This window comes from Medicago sativa, chromosome 7 (genome assembly GCF_051527215.1).
Source record: "Medicago sativa cultivar Bolivia chromosome 7, Bolivia_mono, whole genome shotgun sequence".
NCBI lineage: Eukaryota > Viridiplantae > Streptophyta > Magnoliopsida > Fabales > Fabaceae > Medicago > Medicago sativa.
Genome location: NC_140755.1, coordinates 51,385,480 through 51,404,197, shown reverse-complemented (window position 1 = coordinate 51,404,197; position 18,718 = coordinate 51,385,480). Strand labels below are relative to the sequence as shown.

General features: G+C 37.7%; 1 protein-coding gene, 1 non-coding gene and 1 pseudogene across 2 annotated transcripts; all 3 read left to right on the top strand.

The window, feature by feature from the left end:
• Positions 1 to 1,250: 1,250 nt before the first annotated feature.
• Positions 1,251 to 1,357, top strand: LOC146906571 (small nucleolar RNA R71). The gene has a single exon (XR_015020857.1). It is a non-coding gene; the product is annotated as a small nucleolar RNA R71 (small nucleolar RNA).
• Positions 1,358 to 9,010: 7,653 nt separating this feature from the next.
• On the top strand, positions 9,011 to 14,068 carry LOC146906570 (uncharacterized; annotated as a pseudogene).
• A 905-nt stretch (positions 14,069 to 14,973) lies between these two features.
• LOC146906569 (uncharacterized) lies at positions 14,974 to 15,849 on the top strand. The gene has a single exon (XM_085728882.1). The coding sequence runs from the start codon at positions 14,974 to 14,976 to the stop codon at positions 15,847 to 15,849; it is 876 nt and encodes a 291-aa protein (XP_085585008.1).
• Positions 15,850 to 18,718: the final 2,869 nt, after the last annotated feature.

Here is an 18,718-nt window from a genome sequence, read left to right as displayed (position 1 = left end):
AAACAAATTAAAATAACACAAAACAAACAAAATAAAAGAAATAAAACCCACCAATGCCTCCCACGAAGTGCTCGTTTAAAGTCATTAGCTTGACGGTTAGAAAGTGGTTTGTCTATCCTATACCCAATCTTTCAGAAAAGGACAATGACATCAAACTGACATTCTCTCCCAAATCACACATGACTTTCTTAAAGGTTTCAGATCCTATGACACAAGGTATGGAAAAACTTTCTAGATTCTTAAGTTTAGGTGGCAATTTGTTTGGAAGTATTTCAATAGAATTCCTAAACTGGTCATCTGACTTGGATTTAACAAAACCTTGTGTTAATGGAATTTTAGGCTCATGAGATGGTGAAACAAATGGCTTTTCATTCTCTCCTATGGCTTTCTCACTTGTAGGCTCATCGCTTCCTATCTCTCCTTCATTGTTCTTAACTTTCACAATGAGGTCCTCTAATTGTTTACCATCCCTAAGAGTAATAGCACTCATATGGTCTTTGGGGTTGGTTTCGGTTTGGCCTAGAAGGACTTCGGAGGTTTGAGAGGAAGTAGCCACCTGTTGGGGCACTTGAGAAGTCTGAGTCTCTAGCATCTTACTGTGAGTAACTATGTAGTCTACTTTCGATGTAAGTTTGGCAAGAGAGTCCTCCAAAAATTCAGTTTGAATTTTAAGCTCTTGGAGCTGCTCGGATTGATTTATACAATAATTTTCTAAAAAAAGTTCCAAGCTGGATTTTTGAGGGACTCTTTGTTTGTTTGCATAACTGGGTGGTGTTGTTTGTTGTCCAAAAAGATTTTGAGGGGTTTGAAAAAAAAAATTGGTTGTTTCTAAACCTTTGATTATATTGAGCATAGTTTACTTGCTCAGGACCTCTAACAACACTACCTAGTTGGCAATCAATGCCAATATGGCCAAATACACCACAAACTTCACAAGGATGTGGTACAGGGGCAGGTGTGACATCACTAATATTCATTTTATCAAATTTTGTGTGAAGGCGTCAACCTTAGCAGCTAGATGATCAAGGGAAGAAATTTCATACATACCTACCTCTTTTTTAGAGGGTGAAGAAGCAGTGATGGCTCTCTCACTTGTCCACTGATAGTGGTTTCGTGCCATGTCCTCGATCAAAGCATATGATGTTGTGTAAGTTTTATTCATCAAAGCTCCACCTGCAGCTGCATCAACATAAATTTTTGTGGTACACAAAAGACCATTATAAAAAGTGTGAATAATAAGCTATTTCTCTAAACCATGATGGGGACAAAGTCTAAGCATTTCTTTGAGACGCTCCCAAGCATCGTAAAGAGATTCTCCATTTTTTTGAGTGAATTGTGTGATTTGATTCCTTAATTGAACATTTTTAGAATAGGGAAAGAATCGGGCAAGAAAAGCTTGCTTCAATTGGTGCCACGAAGTGATAGAACCAATTTCCAATGAATGAAACCAAGCACTTGCTCTATCCCCTAAGGAAAAAGGAAAGAGGTGCAGCTTTACGGCCTCTTGGTTTGCATTCAAGGTTCCACTGGGTCTTAAAAAAGTTTAAATATGAAAATTCGGATCCTCAGTGGGTGATCCGAAAAATTGATTTTGCTGCACTAAGTAAATAAGTGCAGGTTTTATTTCAAAATTGTCCTTAACTGTTGGGTACACAATAACAACGTATAACTCATCTGAAGATGGGATTGCATAGTCTTTAAGAGTGCGTTCCTCAGCCATATCGTTATTATTTCATGCTTCCCAAGAAGTTAAAGGCAAAAGAAAGAAATAGAAAAAGAAAAAAAATAAAGAACAAGATTTTTTTTTCAGTCTAATCGTTAAAAAAAAAATTAATCAAATTGCAATAACTTCCCAGCAACGGCGCCAAAAACTTGATGGGATAAACCGCAAGTGCACGGTTTACCGATGTAGTAATAAAAAGATATCGTTCCGACAAGAAGTTATGAATTCAATTAACTTTTAACAATGATTAGATTGAAAGTTTAAAAGGTAGAAAGTTGTATTTTTGTTTAATTAAAAGAAAATAAAAATAATAAAATAAAAGAGTCTTGGGATTAAAACTTGTTCCAATATTAAAACTTCATCTTTCGATCCTTCGCCTAATATTTGCGATGATGACTTAACGATTACTAATCCCTCCGCGTTCGCTTCCTAGCTTAGTAATTGCTAATTCATTATAAAAACGGTAAAATTAGATTAGAAAGTAGATGTATATAAAACTAGGGTTTGTGGTTTGGTTTGATTAGGATTACGTCATTAGACTTATCCAACAATCCCAAGACAAGATGATTAGGATTACGTAGAAGAGAAGAAGAAGAAGAAAAACATAAAAATAAAATAAAGGTGAACTTTTATTCCAAGAACAAAAGATGATTTGTTTGTGATGGCTAGCTACTCTATTTATAGGATACATTCGACTTAAAATCTAAGCAATTACATCAATAGAATGTTCCACAAGCAACTGCGGTCTTTTTGGTCAAAACCAGAATAGAGTAGCTTAAATCCTAAGCAAAAGCAGCAAAAGGCTGTCCTAGGAGGTGGCACGGCCGTGCCAACCTTCGTACGGGCCGTGCCAAGCTTCTGACTTGGGGGAGACATATTTTTGTCTCCGAATCTTCGTATTTTTGCTCCGAATCAGCTCCAGACTCCTTTCTTTTTCTCCAAGACTCAATCCGTCAGATATTTATTCCTGAAATATAATATTATGCAATTGAATTAAAATAGCTCAAAATGGAAATATTATTAAAATAAAATAAACTTAAATCTAATTAAAACGAAACCAAATATTATACTAAAACTAGCTAATTATTGACTCATCAGTGTACCACACCGAAGTTGTGAAACAAGGTGTTAGTTGTTGTGTTTGAAGGTACCTTCATCTTTGAGTTTGAGTTTAGGTCTGATAGGTCACAGGGGTTGTGACTGATCATAGGATAGTGAGATGGGATCTCAGATCTTGGAGTTCCTAGGTAAAAGTCTATACGGGCAGGTCCTAGGTCCTAGGTCTACACTAGTCGATTTCCTTCCTGGCTTGGTATCCCCCAGAGTAGGTGTGTTTGTCACCGAACTGGGTCAACAAACTCACTGTGTTCTTTACTTTCTTGTCGATTATTTTCTTGTTTTTATTTCTATTTATATTGTGATGTTGTAACATTGAACGGAACATTACATACGTTGAAACATCTTACAGAACATATTAAAACAAGTGCGCTAGAATTTCAATTGGCATCAGAGCAGGCACCCTGCCTGTTTTAGGGTGAGCTCCAGGGAAGTTCTATTCTAGAAAAATGGACAAGGAAGGTGGATTTGTAAACAGACCCCCTCTGTTGGATGGCTCAAACTATGATTACCGGAAATCACGCATGAGTGCTTTTCTCAAATCCATTGACAGCAAAACCTGGAAGGCAGTTCTGAAAGGTAGGGAACATCTTGTGACACTTGATGTTGATGGTAACAGGACAGATGTCTTGAAACCAGAAGAAGAATGGACTGCTGTTGAAGATGAACTGGCTTTTGGAAATTCCAAAGCATTGAATGCCTTATTCAATGGGGTGGACAAGAATATATTCAGATTGATCAAACAATGCACTGTAGCTAAGGATGCTTGAGAGATTCTCAAAACAGCACATGAAGGCACAACTAAGGTAAAAAGTGCAAAACTTCAACTTCTTACCACCAAATTTGAGATTTGAGAATGATGGAGGATGAAAGTATACATGACTATTACCTGAATATTCTTAACATTTCCAATGCATTTGACTCACTTGGAGAAAAAATATCTGATGAAAAGCTTATGAGAAAAATCCTCAGATCTCTACCTAAGATGTCTGACATGAAAGTTCCTGCTATTGAGGAGGCTCGGGATATCTCAAGTGTGAAGGTTGATGAATTGATAGGGTCTTTGCAAAATTTTGAAATCACTGTCAACAGCAAGACTGATAAGAAGGGCAAGGGGATTGCTTTTACTTCGAGTTTGACCTCTGATGAGACACAAGGAAATCATGAAGATGATGAAGACATGTCAGAGTCTCTAGCACTTCTTGGGAGACAGTTCAAAAAGATCTTCAAACAGTTTGACAGAAGGCCTAAGACAAATGGTCATAACAACAGATCCAACATCGACAATCAACCAAGTAAAGAGAAGATGACAAGGTCTGATGAAAAGAATCCTCAATACAAAGGTGTTCAATGTCATGAATGTGAAGGATATGGTCATATCAGAACAGAATGTGTGTCTTAAGAAACACAAGAAAAGCCTGACTGCTTCTTGGTCTGATGATGATGACTCTGAAGGAGTTGGAGAAAGAGAATCTGCTAAACATATTGCTACATTATCCAGTAGAATTTTTTCTGATACTGAGTCATGTGAAGAAGAATTGGCTTATGATGATTTAGCTGTATTTCACAAAATACTGAGTGACAGAAACACTAACACATGGAAACAACTCGAGGAGAAGAAAAATATTACCAATAAATTGGAGAATGATAGGATCAGTCATCAAGCAAAGATCTCTGAACTGAATAATAAGGTAACTTTGTCGAACTCTCAATTTAGTCATGCTATGAAGCAAGTAAAAAGGATGTCCACTGCAACAAATCCAACCTTATGTAAACGCATGTTGCCTCATCCTGAGAAAGGAGTTGCTCTAATAAGGGGTGTTGACGCTAAGGAAAATTACTACTTATGGGCACCACAAAGAAAAAGTCGGACTGGTAATCTAATTGGAATGTTGAGTATGATGTTGGAACATCAAGTAACTCTCAAGAAACTTAATATTCCACATCTTGATAGTATGAATAATGAGAAAAGTAATCAAGTCTCCTGTTCTCCTAAGAAATAATCAAGTAGTATTATAGATAGAATCTTGGAAACCAAGCAACTTGATGAACTAAGAGAGAAATTTGATATTTGCCCACATGATAAGTTGAAGGAGTTAAAAAGCTCACTGCGCGTGGTTCCACACTCATTATTGCACACTAATCCAGGTTTTCTATCCCAAACCCACCTGAAATCGCCACCAACGCGCAATAACTCCTCCCTTATCACTACTTTCGTTTTCGCTTCTCTGGAGTTCAAAAACTTACACCTTTTTGCTTCTCACTTATTTTAAACGGCTCATTCCTTCGACTTCACCAATCATCACCAACAACATCAGACCAGCAAAATCTCCTTTCCTGCTCTCAAACAAACCATGGACTCTGAACTTCAAGAAACCAGTGCTTTAGTTCCTAAGATGGCCAAACCAATCTTTACCGTTCCTCCCAGTAAATCTAAAGGAAGACACCCACCAAATCTAGCTCAAAGAAGAAGAAGAAGGCTGCCAATATAAAAAGGGGAACAACTGAAACTACCTTGAATATGAATGACGTGTACGAAAAGAAAAACCCTTTCGTTTCTACTACTGTCAAACCCAATGTTGGAACTTCTGAGAAGGATTTCAAAAGTATTGATGCTGAAGCGACCGTCAAAACTACTGCTGATGTTGCCTCTTCTGAGGTTGAAAAAGGTAACCCTGATGTAACCTTAAAATCCTTTGCTTCTGAATCTAATAGAAATCTAGGGCCAGAGGACCAAGATACAGTTAGAAATAGTCCTAAACAAATGAATATGGATGATCCTAAAACTGATGACAAGATTATGGAGGATGACTATATTCAACGTTCTCCTGAGAAGACTAATGAACAAAAAGATGTTGAACCGAATGTTGAAACATCCCTGAGCCAACAAGACAAACAGGATAATGATGATGGAATCTCTAAGGAAGATGAATCAGGTCAAGAGACTGACTCAGATAAGGGATTTTTGTCTGGACATTCTACTGAGAAACCTCCTCATGAGAAAGAGGAACATACTAGTGTTGAGGCTGATTCAAAGGAAGATGTGTCTGGTAATAACAGTGACGAAGATATGGTGAACATTGATGATATTGTCTCTGATGACATTTCACTTGCTGAGAGAGAGGTTGAGAGTGTAGCCAAGAGGATAAGGAGTAACAAAGGGAAAACAATTCCCTCTGAGGTGGAAGCTTCCAAAGCTAGGACCAAAAATGCTGGTATAGGACCAAAGAAGGATTGAGTAAGGTGAAAGTAAAATCTACAACTGGAAGGACAAGGAAGAGGAAGATTGTCTCATCTAGTGAGTCTGATTATGATGTTGAGAAGGATGTTTCAAACATTGTCCCTTCTACTCCAAGGAAGTCTGCTGGAAAGAAAGTATTGCAGAATGTTGCAAATGTACCCATTGACAAGGTGTCATTCCACCTACCTGAGAATGCACAAAGATGGAAATTCATCTTCCACAGAAGACTAGCTTTAGAAAGGGAACTGAGGAAGGAAGTTGTAAAGATGGCAAATGCAACGCCCGTCGTAATTATTTAATTATTTGATGATTTTTAACATATATTTATATGATTTATATATGTGTGATTTATATGATTTAAGAATTTAAGTAGTTTACATGATTTATAGATAAATTATGTGATTTTCAAGATTGATGTGAAGTATATGATTTTGTGAAGTTATAATGTTGGTATGACTTATTTTATTATTAAATAAAATAAAATATGAAAAAATAAAATAAAAATATTAGAAGTTGGGCTGTGATGTGAAAAGAGTAAGTTTAGAGGTGAGTAGAGTAATAAGGGGAAATAAATATAACAACGTAAGTTAGAAACGTTTTTTTTTACGTGAAACACTTTTGGAGAAAAAGGGAGAAAAGTCAGAAAAGAGGAGAACTAGAGGGAGAGCTGCGATTTCATCATAACCAGGCAAGGGTGAGTCTAACTTTCAATATTATTAAGGGTATGATTCTGAAAAATGGATTTAGCATGATTAGGTTGAGTTTTTGTGAGAATTGAGAATTAGGGTTAAAAAACCGATTTTGATGATTGAACCATGAAAAGATGTTAGATTGATGCAAGACTTGTTACAGACCTTAGATATTTCATAGGGTGATAATTAGATGTTAATTGGATGATAGAACAAAGAGATTAGGTGAAATTTTGAGAAAAAACATGTTTCTGGCCGTATTGGCATTTATCGCTCGCAACTGCGAGCAGTACCACTCGCCATTGCGAGCTTTGAAGCTCATCGCTCGCCATTGCGAGCGAAATCACTCGCCATTGCGAGCTAGTCAAGACACTCGCCATTGCGAGCAAAGCCTCTCGCCACTGCGTGCAAACCCATGACTCGTCATTGCGAGCAAATCACCCGCCATTACGAGTTAAGTTGTTAGTTGCCCAAATTGTTTTCCATGCGATCCTTTCACACGTGTAGTCATGAGTTGATCTTAGAATAAGAATGAGGGTTGTTTAGGATACTTTCAGATATTCCTGAAGTCTGTTTAGATGACTGAGATTATTAGTAATGATGTATGAGTGATATTATGATGTTTTATGATATTTACATTGATGTAGTTCATTCCTCAAATGAAGCTAATGCATTCAAGCACTGTTTTAAGTCGTATCTTGCTGTTGTTCAATGCTGTTGACCATTTAAATGTCGTGAAGCTGCTTGAGTCGTCTAATTTGTAAAGGTTTAAGGAGTTTTCCATATTAATGGAATTGTAAGAGAGATTATGATGTTGTCTAAGTTGTAGGAAGATTGAGTCCATTGCATACTCATTAAAGATGGGGGCTTGAGGCCCGGCAGCTTAATGCTCAAACTACGTTGGGGGCTTGAGGCCCGGCAGCTTTATGCTCACTTGTTGAAGAGCCTATTTACGCTCATATTATGTTGGGGGCTTGATGCCCCGAATGGTACCACATGCATTTGCATATCAAGAAGTTTACGATGATATAAGTTGTTAGGAGTTGCATTTGTCAAGTTGTGTTGCATTGTCGAGTTAAGTGTCAAGTTGAATATGATGTCTGATGATGATTTAAAAGATGATGTTGATTCTGATTTACTGATGATATTTGATTATGAATTGATATTATGCTAAGTGATAAATGTTGATAACGTTTTATGTTGTTAAATGCAATTTTATGAATTATATGTTTAATTTAATGACTGTGAAATCTCACCCCTTCTGCTTGAAAATGTTGCCCTTCGTATGGGTAACTTGCAGGTAATAAAGACTAGAGGCATTCGTGAGTGGACTCCTCACTTTGTGTCTAGGTGCTCTGATACGTAACGGGATGGGGCTTGCTTTTACTTCTATTCCTTACGTGTCTTTTATGAACTTTTATGAATAATTATTGAACTAAGACTTATGAGATTCTGATGAGGCCTGCGTGCCAAGACTTTTATTATCTTGAACTATTTTCCGCTGCAAAGTTTCAGATTTTAAGATGTTGAATTTTGAAGGATAATTATTATTATTATCTATTTTATGATTTTCAAGAAGTATGTGACATTCCGTTTATGAATTAAATACTCTGATTCATATGAAATTTTTATGTTGGGAAAACGGGGTGTTACAATTGGTATCAGAGCAGGTCGGTCCGTCCGGCCAAGTAGTTGAGTCAAGTAGAGTCGTTTAACAGTTGGGATACCATCATTATGTTATTCTGAATGTTGTGTGTTGTGCAGAGAAGAAGAAGAGACATGGAGGCTGCAAATTTTATCTGTTATAAGAGGACTAGAATGGCTGGAAGGAATGATGCTGCGATTGCTGCTGCGTTGGAAGCTGTGGCCCAAGCTGTGGGACAACATCCAAATGCTGGTGCTGGTGTTAATGTTGAGGTGAGAATGTTGGAGACCTTTCTGAGAAATCACCCTCCCACTTTCAAAGGAAGGTACGACCCTGATGGAGCACAGACATGGCTCAAAGATATTGAGAGAGTTTTCATAGTTATGTAGTGTACTGATGATCAGAAGGTACGTTTTGGTACGCACATGTTGGCCGAGGAAGATGATGATTGGTGGGTGGGCCTCCAACCTACCCTAGAGCAAGATGATGCGGTTGTTACTTGGGCTTTGTTTAGGAGAGAGTTTCTGAACAGATATTTTCCGGAGGATGTTCGTGGAAGAAAAGAGATCGAGTTCATTGAGCTGAAGCAAGGCGACATGACTGTGACAGAGTACGCTGCAAAATTTGTGGAGTTGGCTAAGTTCTATCCACATTACACTGGTGACAATGCTGAGTTTTCCAAGTGTATCAAGTTTGAGAATGGTTTGCGTCCTGACATCAAGCGGGCCATTGGTTACCAATAGATCCGAGACTTTTCTGAATTGGTGAGCAGTTGCAGAATCTATGAAGATGATACTAAAGCTCATTATAAGATTGTGAATGAGAAGAGAGGTAAGGGTCAGCAAAGTCACCCAAAGCCTTACAGTGCTCCTGCTGATAAAGGAAAAAGAAGAGCTAATGATGAGAGAAGGTCGAATAGGAAAGATGTTGCTGCTGAGATCGTTTGTTTTGCTTGTGGCGAGAAAGGCCATAAGAGTAATGCTTGCAATAAGGATATTAAGCGGTGCTTTCGCTGTGGCAGTAAGGGACATACACTTGCAGAGTGTAAGCATGAAGACGTTGTGTGTTTTAACTGCAATGAAGAGGGTCATATTGGGTCTCAATGCAAGAATCCGAAGAAGGCTCAGACTAAAGGGAAAGTTTTTGCTTTGACTGGTACTCAGACTGAGAATGAGGATCGTTTGATCAGAGGTACATGTTATATTAATGATACTCCTTTAGTTGCTATTATTGATACTGGTGCTACACATTGTTTTGTTGATTTTGATTATGCTTCTAAGTTGGGCCTTGTTATGTCTGTTATGAATGGGGAAATGGTTGTCGAAACTCCAGCTAAGGGTTCGGTGACCACTTCTCTTGTTTGTTTACGATGTCCCTTGTCTATGTTTGGTCGTGATTTTGAGATTGATTTAGTTTGTCTACCTTTGAGTGGAATGGATGTGATTCTTGGTATGAACTGGTTAGAATACAACCATGTTCACATTAATTGTTTTAGTAAGTCGGTGTATTTCTCTTCTGCTGAAGAGGAAAGTGGAGCAAAGTTTTTGTCTACTAAGCAGCTAAAGCAGTTAGAACGTGATGGAATTTTAATGTTTTCTTTGATGGCATCCTTATCTTTGGAGAGTCAAGCAGTGATTGATAAGTTACAAGTGGTGTGCGATTTTCCTGAAGTTTTTCCTGATGAAATTCCTGATGTGCCGCCGGAGAGAGAGGTTGAATTTTCTATTGATCTTATTCCAGGAATGAAGCTTGTATCTATGACACCTTATCGTATGTCAGCTTCTGAGTTGGCTGAGTTGAAGGAACAGTTGGAAGATTTACTTGATAAGAAGTTTATAAGACCAAGTGTTTCACCTTGGGGAGCGCCGGTATTGTTGGTTAAAAAGAAGGATGGTAGTATGAGGTTATGTATTGACTATCGACAGTTGAACAAAGTAACTATAAAGAATAGGTATCCACTTCCAACAATTGATGACTTGATGGATCAGTTAGTGGGTGCACGCGTGTCAGCAAGATTGACTTGAGGTCAGGTTATCACCAGATTAAAGTAAAAGATGAAGATATGCAGAAGACGGCTTTTAGGACGCGGTATGGACATTATGAATATAAGGTGATGCCTTTTGGTGTTAGTAATGCGCCTGGTGTGTTTATGGAGTATATGAATCGCATTTTTCATGCATTTTTGGATCACTTTGTGGTTTTGTTCATCGATGATATTTTGGTTTACTCTAAGACAGAAGAAGAACATACTGAGCATTTGAAGATTGTCTTGCAAGTGCTGAAAGAGAAGAAGTTGTATGCTAAATTGTCTAAGTGTGAGTTCTGGTTAAAGGAATTAAGTTTTCTTGGCCATGTTATTTCTGGTAGTGGAATTGCAGTCGATCTGTCTAAAGTTGAGGCAGTATCACAATGGGAGACTCCTAAGTCAGTTACAGGGATTAGAAGCTTTTTGGGCTTGGCAGGTTACTACCGAATATTTATAGAAGGATTTTCTAAGTTAGCACTTCCGTTGACGCAGTTGACGTGTAAAGGTAAAACCTTTGTGTGGGATGTTCATTGTGAGAACAGTTTTAATGAATTGAAGAAGCGTTTGACGACGGCTCCAGTTTTGATTTTTCCGAAACCTGATGAACCTTTTGTGGTGTATTGTGATGCGTCCAAGTTGGGCTTAGGCGGTGTGCTTATGCAAGATGGTAAAGTGGTTGCTTATGCATCAAGACAGTTGAGAATTCATGAACGAAACTATCCTACTCATGATCTTGAATTAGTTGCAGTTGTATTCGTGCTTAAGATTTGGAGACATTACTTGTATGGTTCGAGATTTGTGGTGTTTAGTGATCACAAGAGCTTGAAGTATTTGTTTGATCAGAAGGAATTGAATATGAGACAACGAAGGTGGCTCGAATTGTTGAAAGATTATGACTTTAGTTTGAATTATCATCTGGGTAAAGCTAATGTTGTTGCAGATGCCTTAAGTAGGAAGACTTTGCATATGTCTGCTATGATGGTTAAAGAGTTTGAATTGCTTGAACAGTTTAGAGATTTGAGCTTAGTCTGTGAAATGTCGACTCAGAGTGTTAAGCTAGGAATGCTGAAAATTGATAACGATTTCCTGAAAAGTATTAAAGATGCGCAGAGAGTTGATGTTAAGTTTGTGGACTTGTTGGTTTCTAGTAATCAAAATGAAGATAGTGACTTTAAGGTCGATGATCAAGGTGTGTTGAGGTTTCGAGGTAGGATTTGTATTCCAAACAATGATGAGATGAAGAAGATGATTCTTGAAGAGAGCGATAGGAGTAGCTTGAGTATTCATCCGGGAGTTACAAAGATGTATCATGATTTAAAGAAGTTGTTTTGGTGGCCTGGATTGAAACGTGATGTAGCACAATTTGTGTACTCTTGTTTGATTTGTCAGAAGTCGAAGGTGGAGCATCAGAAACCTACTGGATTAATGACACCGTTAGATGTACCAGAATGGAAATGGGATAGTATATCCATGGATTTTGTGACGAGTTTACCGAATACTCCTAAAGGGAATGACGTTATTTGGGTGATTGTTGATAGATTGACGAAGTCGGCACAATTCATTCCGATTAATATTAGTTTTCCTATGCTCAGTTGGCAGAAATTTATATTCGAGACGTTGTGAAGTTGCATGGTGTTTCTTCAAGCATTGTGTCAGATAGAGATCCAAGATTTCCTTCTAGATTTTGGAAGAGTTTGCAAGAGGCTGTAGGTTCTAAGTTGAGATTGAGTTCGACTTATCATCCTCAAACAGATGGTCAGTCGGAAATGACGATTCAGTCACTCGAAGACTTGTTGAGAGTTTGTGTACTTGAGTAGGGTGGAACTTGGGATAGTCATCTCCCGTTGATAGAGTTCACATATAATAATAGTTATCATTCAAGTATTGGGATGGCACCTTTTGAGGCTTTGTATGGTTGGAGGTGTAGAACTCCGTTGTGTTGGTTTGAAACAGGTGAGAGTGTGATTCTAGGACCAGAAATTGTTCAATAAACTACTGAGAAGGTGAAAATGATTCAAGAAAAGATGAAAGCGTCGCAGAGTCGACAAAAGAGTTACCATGATAAGCGTAGGAAAGACCTTGAGTTTCAAGAAGGAGATCACGTGTTCTTAAGAGTTACTCTGATGACCGGTGTTGGTCGTGCATTGAAGTCAAAGAAGTTGACTCCGAAGTTATTGGTCCGTATCAGATATCGGAAAGAGTCGGAACGGTGGCGTACCGAGTGGGTTTACCACCGCATTTATCAAATTTGCATGATGTGTTTCATGTGTCGCAACTGAGGAAGTATGTTCCAGACCCGTCCCATGTGATCCAGAGAGATGATGTGCAAGTTAGAGACAACCTTACGATTGAGACATTACCAGTGAGGATCGAAGGACGTGAAGTGAAAAAGTTGAGGGGCAAAGAGATACCTCTTGTGAAGGTCGTTTGGGACGGAGCAACTGGTGAAAGCTTGACGTGGAAGCTAGAGAGTAAGATGCTGGAGTCTTATCCAGAGTTGTTTGCTTGAGGTAAATTTTCGAGGACGAAAATTCTTTAAGGTGGGGAGAGTTGTAACGCCCGTCGTAATTATTTAATTATTTGATGAATTTTAACATATATTTATATGATTTATATATGTGTGATTTATATGATTTAAGAATTTAAGTAGTTTACATGATTTATAGATAAATTATGTGATTTTCAAGATTGATGTGAAGTATATGATTTTGTGAAGTTATAATGTTGGTGTGACTTATTTTATTATTAAATAAAATAAGATATAAAAAAATAAAATAAAAATATTAGAAGTTGGGCTGTGATGTGAAAAGAGTAAGTTTAGAGGTGAGTAGAGTAATAAGGGGAAATAAATATAACAACGTAAGTTAGAAACGTTTTTTTTACGTGAAACCCTTTTGGAGAAAAAGGGAGAAAAGTCAGAAAAGAGGAGAACTAGAGGGAGAGCTGCGATTTCATCATAACCAGGTAAGGGTGAGGCTAACTTTGAATATTATTAAGGGTATGATTTTGAAAAATGGATTTAGCATGATTAGGTTGAGTTTTTGTGAGAATTGAGAATTAGGGTTAAAAATCGATTTTGATGATTGAACCATGAAAAGATGTTAGATTGATGCAAAACTTGTATACAGACCTTAGATATTCCATAGGGCGATAATTAGATGTTAATTAGATGATAGAACAAAGAGATTAGGTGAAATTTTGAGAAAAACATGTTTCTGGCCGTACTGACATTTATCGCTCGCAACTGCAAGCAGTACCACTCGCCATTGCGAGCTAGTCAAGACACTCGCCAGTGCGAGCAAAGCCTCTCGCCACTGCGAGCAAACCCATGACTCGCCATTGCGAGCAAATCACCTGCCATTGCGAGTTAAGCTGTTAGTTGCCCAAATTGTTTTCCATGCGATCCTTTTGCACATGTAGTCATGAGTTGATCTTAGAATAAGAATGAGGGTTGTTTAGGATACTTTCAGATATTCCAGAAGTCTGTTTAGATGACTAAGATTATTAGTAATGATGTATGAGTGATATTATGATGTTTTATGATATTTAGATTGATGTAGTTCATTCCTCAAATGAAGCTAACGCATTCAAGCACTGTTTTAAGCCGTATCTTGCTGTTGTTCAATGATGTTGACCATTTAAATGTCGTGAAGCTGCTTGAGTCGTCTAAGTTGTAAAGGTTTAAGGAGTTATCCATATTAATGGAATTGTAAGAGAGGTTATGATGTTGTCTAAGTTGTAGGAAGATTGATTCCATTGCATACTCATTAAAGATGGGGGCTTGAGGCCTGGCAGCTTTATGCTCACTTGTTGAAGAGCCTATTTACGCTCATATTATGTTGGGGGCTTGATGCCCCGAATGGTACCACATGCATTTGCATATCAAGAAGTTTACGATGATATAAGTTGTTAGGAGTTGCATTTGTCAAGTTGTGTCGCATTGTCGAGTTAAGTGTCAAGTTGAATATGATGTCTGATGATGATTTAAAAGATGATGTTGATTCTGATTTACTGATGATATTTGATTATGAATTGATATTATGCTAAGTGATAAATGTTGATAATGTTTTATGTTGTTAAATGTATTTTTATGAATTATATGTTTAATTTATTGACTGTGAAATCTCATCCCTTCTGCTTGAAAATGTTGCCCTTCGTATGGGTAACTTGCAGATAATAAAGACTAGAGGCGTTCGTGAGTGGACTCCTCACTTTGTGTCTAGGTGATCTGATATGTAACGGGATGAGGCTTGCTTTTACCTCAATTCCTTACGTGTCTTTTATGAACTTTTATGAATAATTATTGAACTAAGACTTATGAGATTCAGATGAGTCCTGCGTGCCAAGACTTTTATTATGTTGAACTATTTTCCGCTGCAAAGTTTCAGATTTTATGATGTTGAATTTTGAAGGATAATTATTATTATCTATTTTATGATTTTCAAGAAGTATGTGACATTCCGTTTATGAATTAAATACTCTGATTCATATGAAATTTTTATGTTGGGAAAACGGGGTGTTACAGCAGATGTGATGGACAAGATCAAAGAAGGAGGGCTTCTAAAAGCTATGTGCAATCTGGGCGATTGCTGTGAAAAGTTAGTGAAAGAATTCTTGCTAAATATCTCTAAACACTGTGAAAATCCTTTAAGTCAGGAGTATCAGAAGGTATATGTTAGAGGAGAATGTGTTCAATTTTCTCCCAACATTATCAATAGATACTTGGGGATTACGGAAACCAATGCTACTGATCTGAAAGTGACAGAGAACCAGGTGTGCAAGGAAATCACTGCAAACCAAGTAAAAGTTTGGCCCAAAAAGGGTAAAATTTATTTTGGTAAACTCTCAGTAAAGTATGCCATTCTCAACCAGTTAGCTGCATCAAACTGGGTTCCAACCACACATTCCTCAGACATTGCTACAGGATTGGGAATGTTTATTTACTATGTGGGCACCAAAACTAAAATGAACATTGAGAAGTATGTGTTTGATCAAAATGTTAAACATGCCAAGACTGATGCGGTGAAGTTTCATGTAGCATTCCCTACCTTGTTATGTGGAATTATGTTAGAGCAACACCCTGGTCTTATAGCTGCTGCTGATGTTCCTGCAAAGAGGGAATCTCCCATCATCTTGCACCACAAATTGTTTAGTGCTGATCATGTTCCAGATCTTGTTGGAACATCTGTGTCAACTCCTGCTGCCAAGCCTATGACAAAAAAAGAGATCATTGGTGCTCTGAAGGACACTTGTGTGATGCTGGATGAGAGGAAAGCTCAATTTGAGCTCATGATCCATACTTTGGAGAAAGAGGATGCTGCAGCTGAGAATGAATTGGAGGAAAGTGAGGAAGAAGAAGCTGATACTGATAAGGATGATGATACAGATGAAGCTGACAATAGCAATTAAGATGCAAGTTGCAAGGAAGACTCTGAGAGCAGCTCTGAGAAGGCTGAATGATTTTTTTTGAATGTATGATGTGTGGGCTATGCCCTGAATATCTTCTGCACCTACTGTGCCTATTTTGTGTGTCTGTAATCCATAAAACAACCTTTCCATCAACTATTATGTGCATGAAGTTTTTTCTATTTGGCATATTTTATTGCTAAAAAGGGGGAGAAAAATGGTATTATCGTCTCTCTGTATGCCTGTTATGTATGTTATGTATGTGCTTCTGCATGTGCGTATGTCTGCATCTATTCTGCAGCTTTTTATATGTGTATGCATGTATTTTCTGTTGTTGCATTTATTTTGCAACAATTTCAGGTGTGTGTAGATGTTGTCATGTTTGTTGCAACATCTTGATGTTCTTAATGATGATCTGAGAATATGTTCTCAGTATTTTTTTTATTGTACATGTTCCCTGCTGATGTTCTCTAGAATGTTGGAACATGTCTGAGAAGACTTGTGTAGATGTTAGCACTAATGTTGTAACATCTTGATGCTACTCTGAGAATTTATTTTTCTCAGTATTTATGTTGTACATGTTCCCTGCTGCTGCTTTATAGAAAATTGGAACATCTATGTGTGACCTTGATAGGTCTGCTAGCTTAGGTCTGCTAGTTGGTGAATATTCCATGAAAGATCATATGCCCTGAACCTGAAGTATTCATTTATCTATGCATTAGAAATGTATCTTTCATATGCATGTATTCAGGGGGAGTAATGGAATAATTCTGTAAGTAGTCACTCATAGGTTCATATATTCAGAGGGAGTGATACTTCTATGTGTGCTTGCGCTAGTTCAAGCTGTTTGACATGATGTTGAGTCAGATGTTTAAACAATCATGTCTGTCACTTGTAAGTATGGGAATTTATTTTTCCCCTGCTTCTATATGTGGTTGGTGATAGTACTATGTAGACATCCATGTCTGTCATTTTTCCCTTGCTTCTGTGATTGGTTGGTGACAGTACACTGTAGGTATGGGAAATTTATTTTTCCTTGCATCTATGTGTGACAGGTACTCCTGTCTGATGTTACGAAGGATGTTGAAACATCCTATCTTGTGTGGGAATTTATTTTCCCTGAGTGTAGCATAGGAATTTATTTTTCCTCTGCTCTATGTGGTGAAGGATGTTGGAACATCCAATATGTACGGAAACTTATGTTTCCTAGTTGTAGCATAGGAATTTATTTTTCCTCTGCTCTTGTGAAACTATGCTATTTATCTTATCCGCTGCTGCATGTCTCTGATAAGTGTAATACCTCTACAGTTGAAGCTGTGATTGAAGATTATGTGAGGTATTCTTGTATGCACACTTCTGACATCTCTTTAGTGATACTGTTTGCTACTTTTTCTTCTTGAATATGTGTTCGTGATGACTTGAGGAAGTGTATCTAAGGTATCTCTTTAGGCTGTGTGTGCTAGTTGTTTCTTCATAGGTATGTGTTCATGCTCTTGGAGAAATGGTTGTCTTCTGAATCCCTCTATTCTTTTGTATTTGGCCTTAATTTGTTTTAGCCAAAATTTTCCAAAGGGGGAGATTGTTGGGTATTTGTATTGGCTGCATTGTTGCTAAAACAAATATCCTTGTTTGTGTTGTTGGAACCAATGTTCCAACATGTGTTTAGGCATCCCTATAAGATGTTGGATATGATGTTCCAACATCCTGACACGGTTCAGTGTGCTTGGGTTCATGTCTATTTGTACGCGTGCCCTTTATTGTTTAAGGAAACAATATTTCCTTATCTTATTGACCAAGCAACGCACATATCTTTACAGAATCAACTGTGGAATATTTCTAAAGAAGTATTTATATTTTAGGAAATATTTGTTATTGTTTTGGACGATCCTAAAGATGTTTCGACATTTCAGGACTTTCCATATTTGCTTCTGAATTCTGTTTTGCAGATTAGCTGAACCGATCTGCTTTGTGCTGAAGCCCAACAAGAATATTTAGCCCAAGCTGCTTCAGGATATAAGGGAGACTTCAAGACCTAATTGATCATTCAAGCCATCATACTTAAAACACTTTTTGGGATATTATTGAAGCTGATGTTATTCAGAGGGTTCAGGAACTCTTTATCAATTGTATTATCTCGCCTAATATTAATTCCAATATGATTGTTCTTATTCCAAAGGTGACAGGGGCGTAGGCTATAGGGGAGTTCCGACCAATAGCTCTTGCAAATTTTCAATTTAAAATTGTTACTAAGCTTTTGGCAGACAGACTCACTATTATTACTATGTGCATCATTTATCCGGAGCAGCGGGGATTTATTAGAGATCGGAATATTACAGAATGTATTATTCTTGCATCTGAGGCCGTAAATATGCTTGATAAAAGGCATTTTGGCGGTAATGTGGCTTTGAAAATGGATATAAAAAAGGCATTCGGTGCGTTGGACTGGAATTTTTTTGATTGCGGTACTCCAGAAATTTGGTTTCTCTACTGTGTTTACTGCTGGATTCTTACTATTCTGCATTCCGCTAGGCTTTCTATATTGGTGAATGCTAAGGCGGTGGGGTTCTTCTCTTGTTGTCATGGTGTCCGTCAGGGGGATCCTCTATCTCTGCTTCTCTTTTTTATTGTTGAAGAGGTTCTGAGCAGAGCGCTTTCCATGGCGTGCTATGAGGGGAAAATTGAGCCTATGTTTTATTGTAGTGGTGTGTCTATTCCAACGCACATTTTGTATGCGGATGATGTTTTAAAATTTTGTGCATGTACTAAAAAAAATAGTAGGTGCGTGCTGAATATTTTTCATGACTATTCTGAGGTGTGCGGTCAAATTATTAACAATAGCAAGAGTCGTTTTTACTCGGGGGCCATGACTACT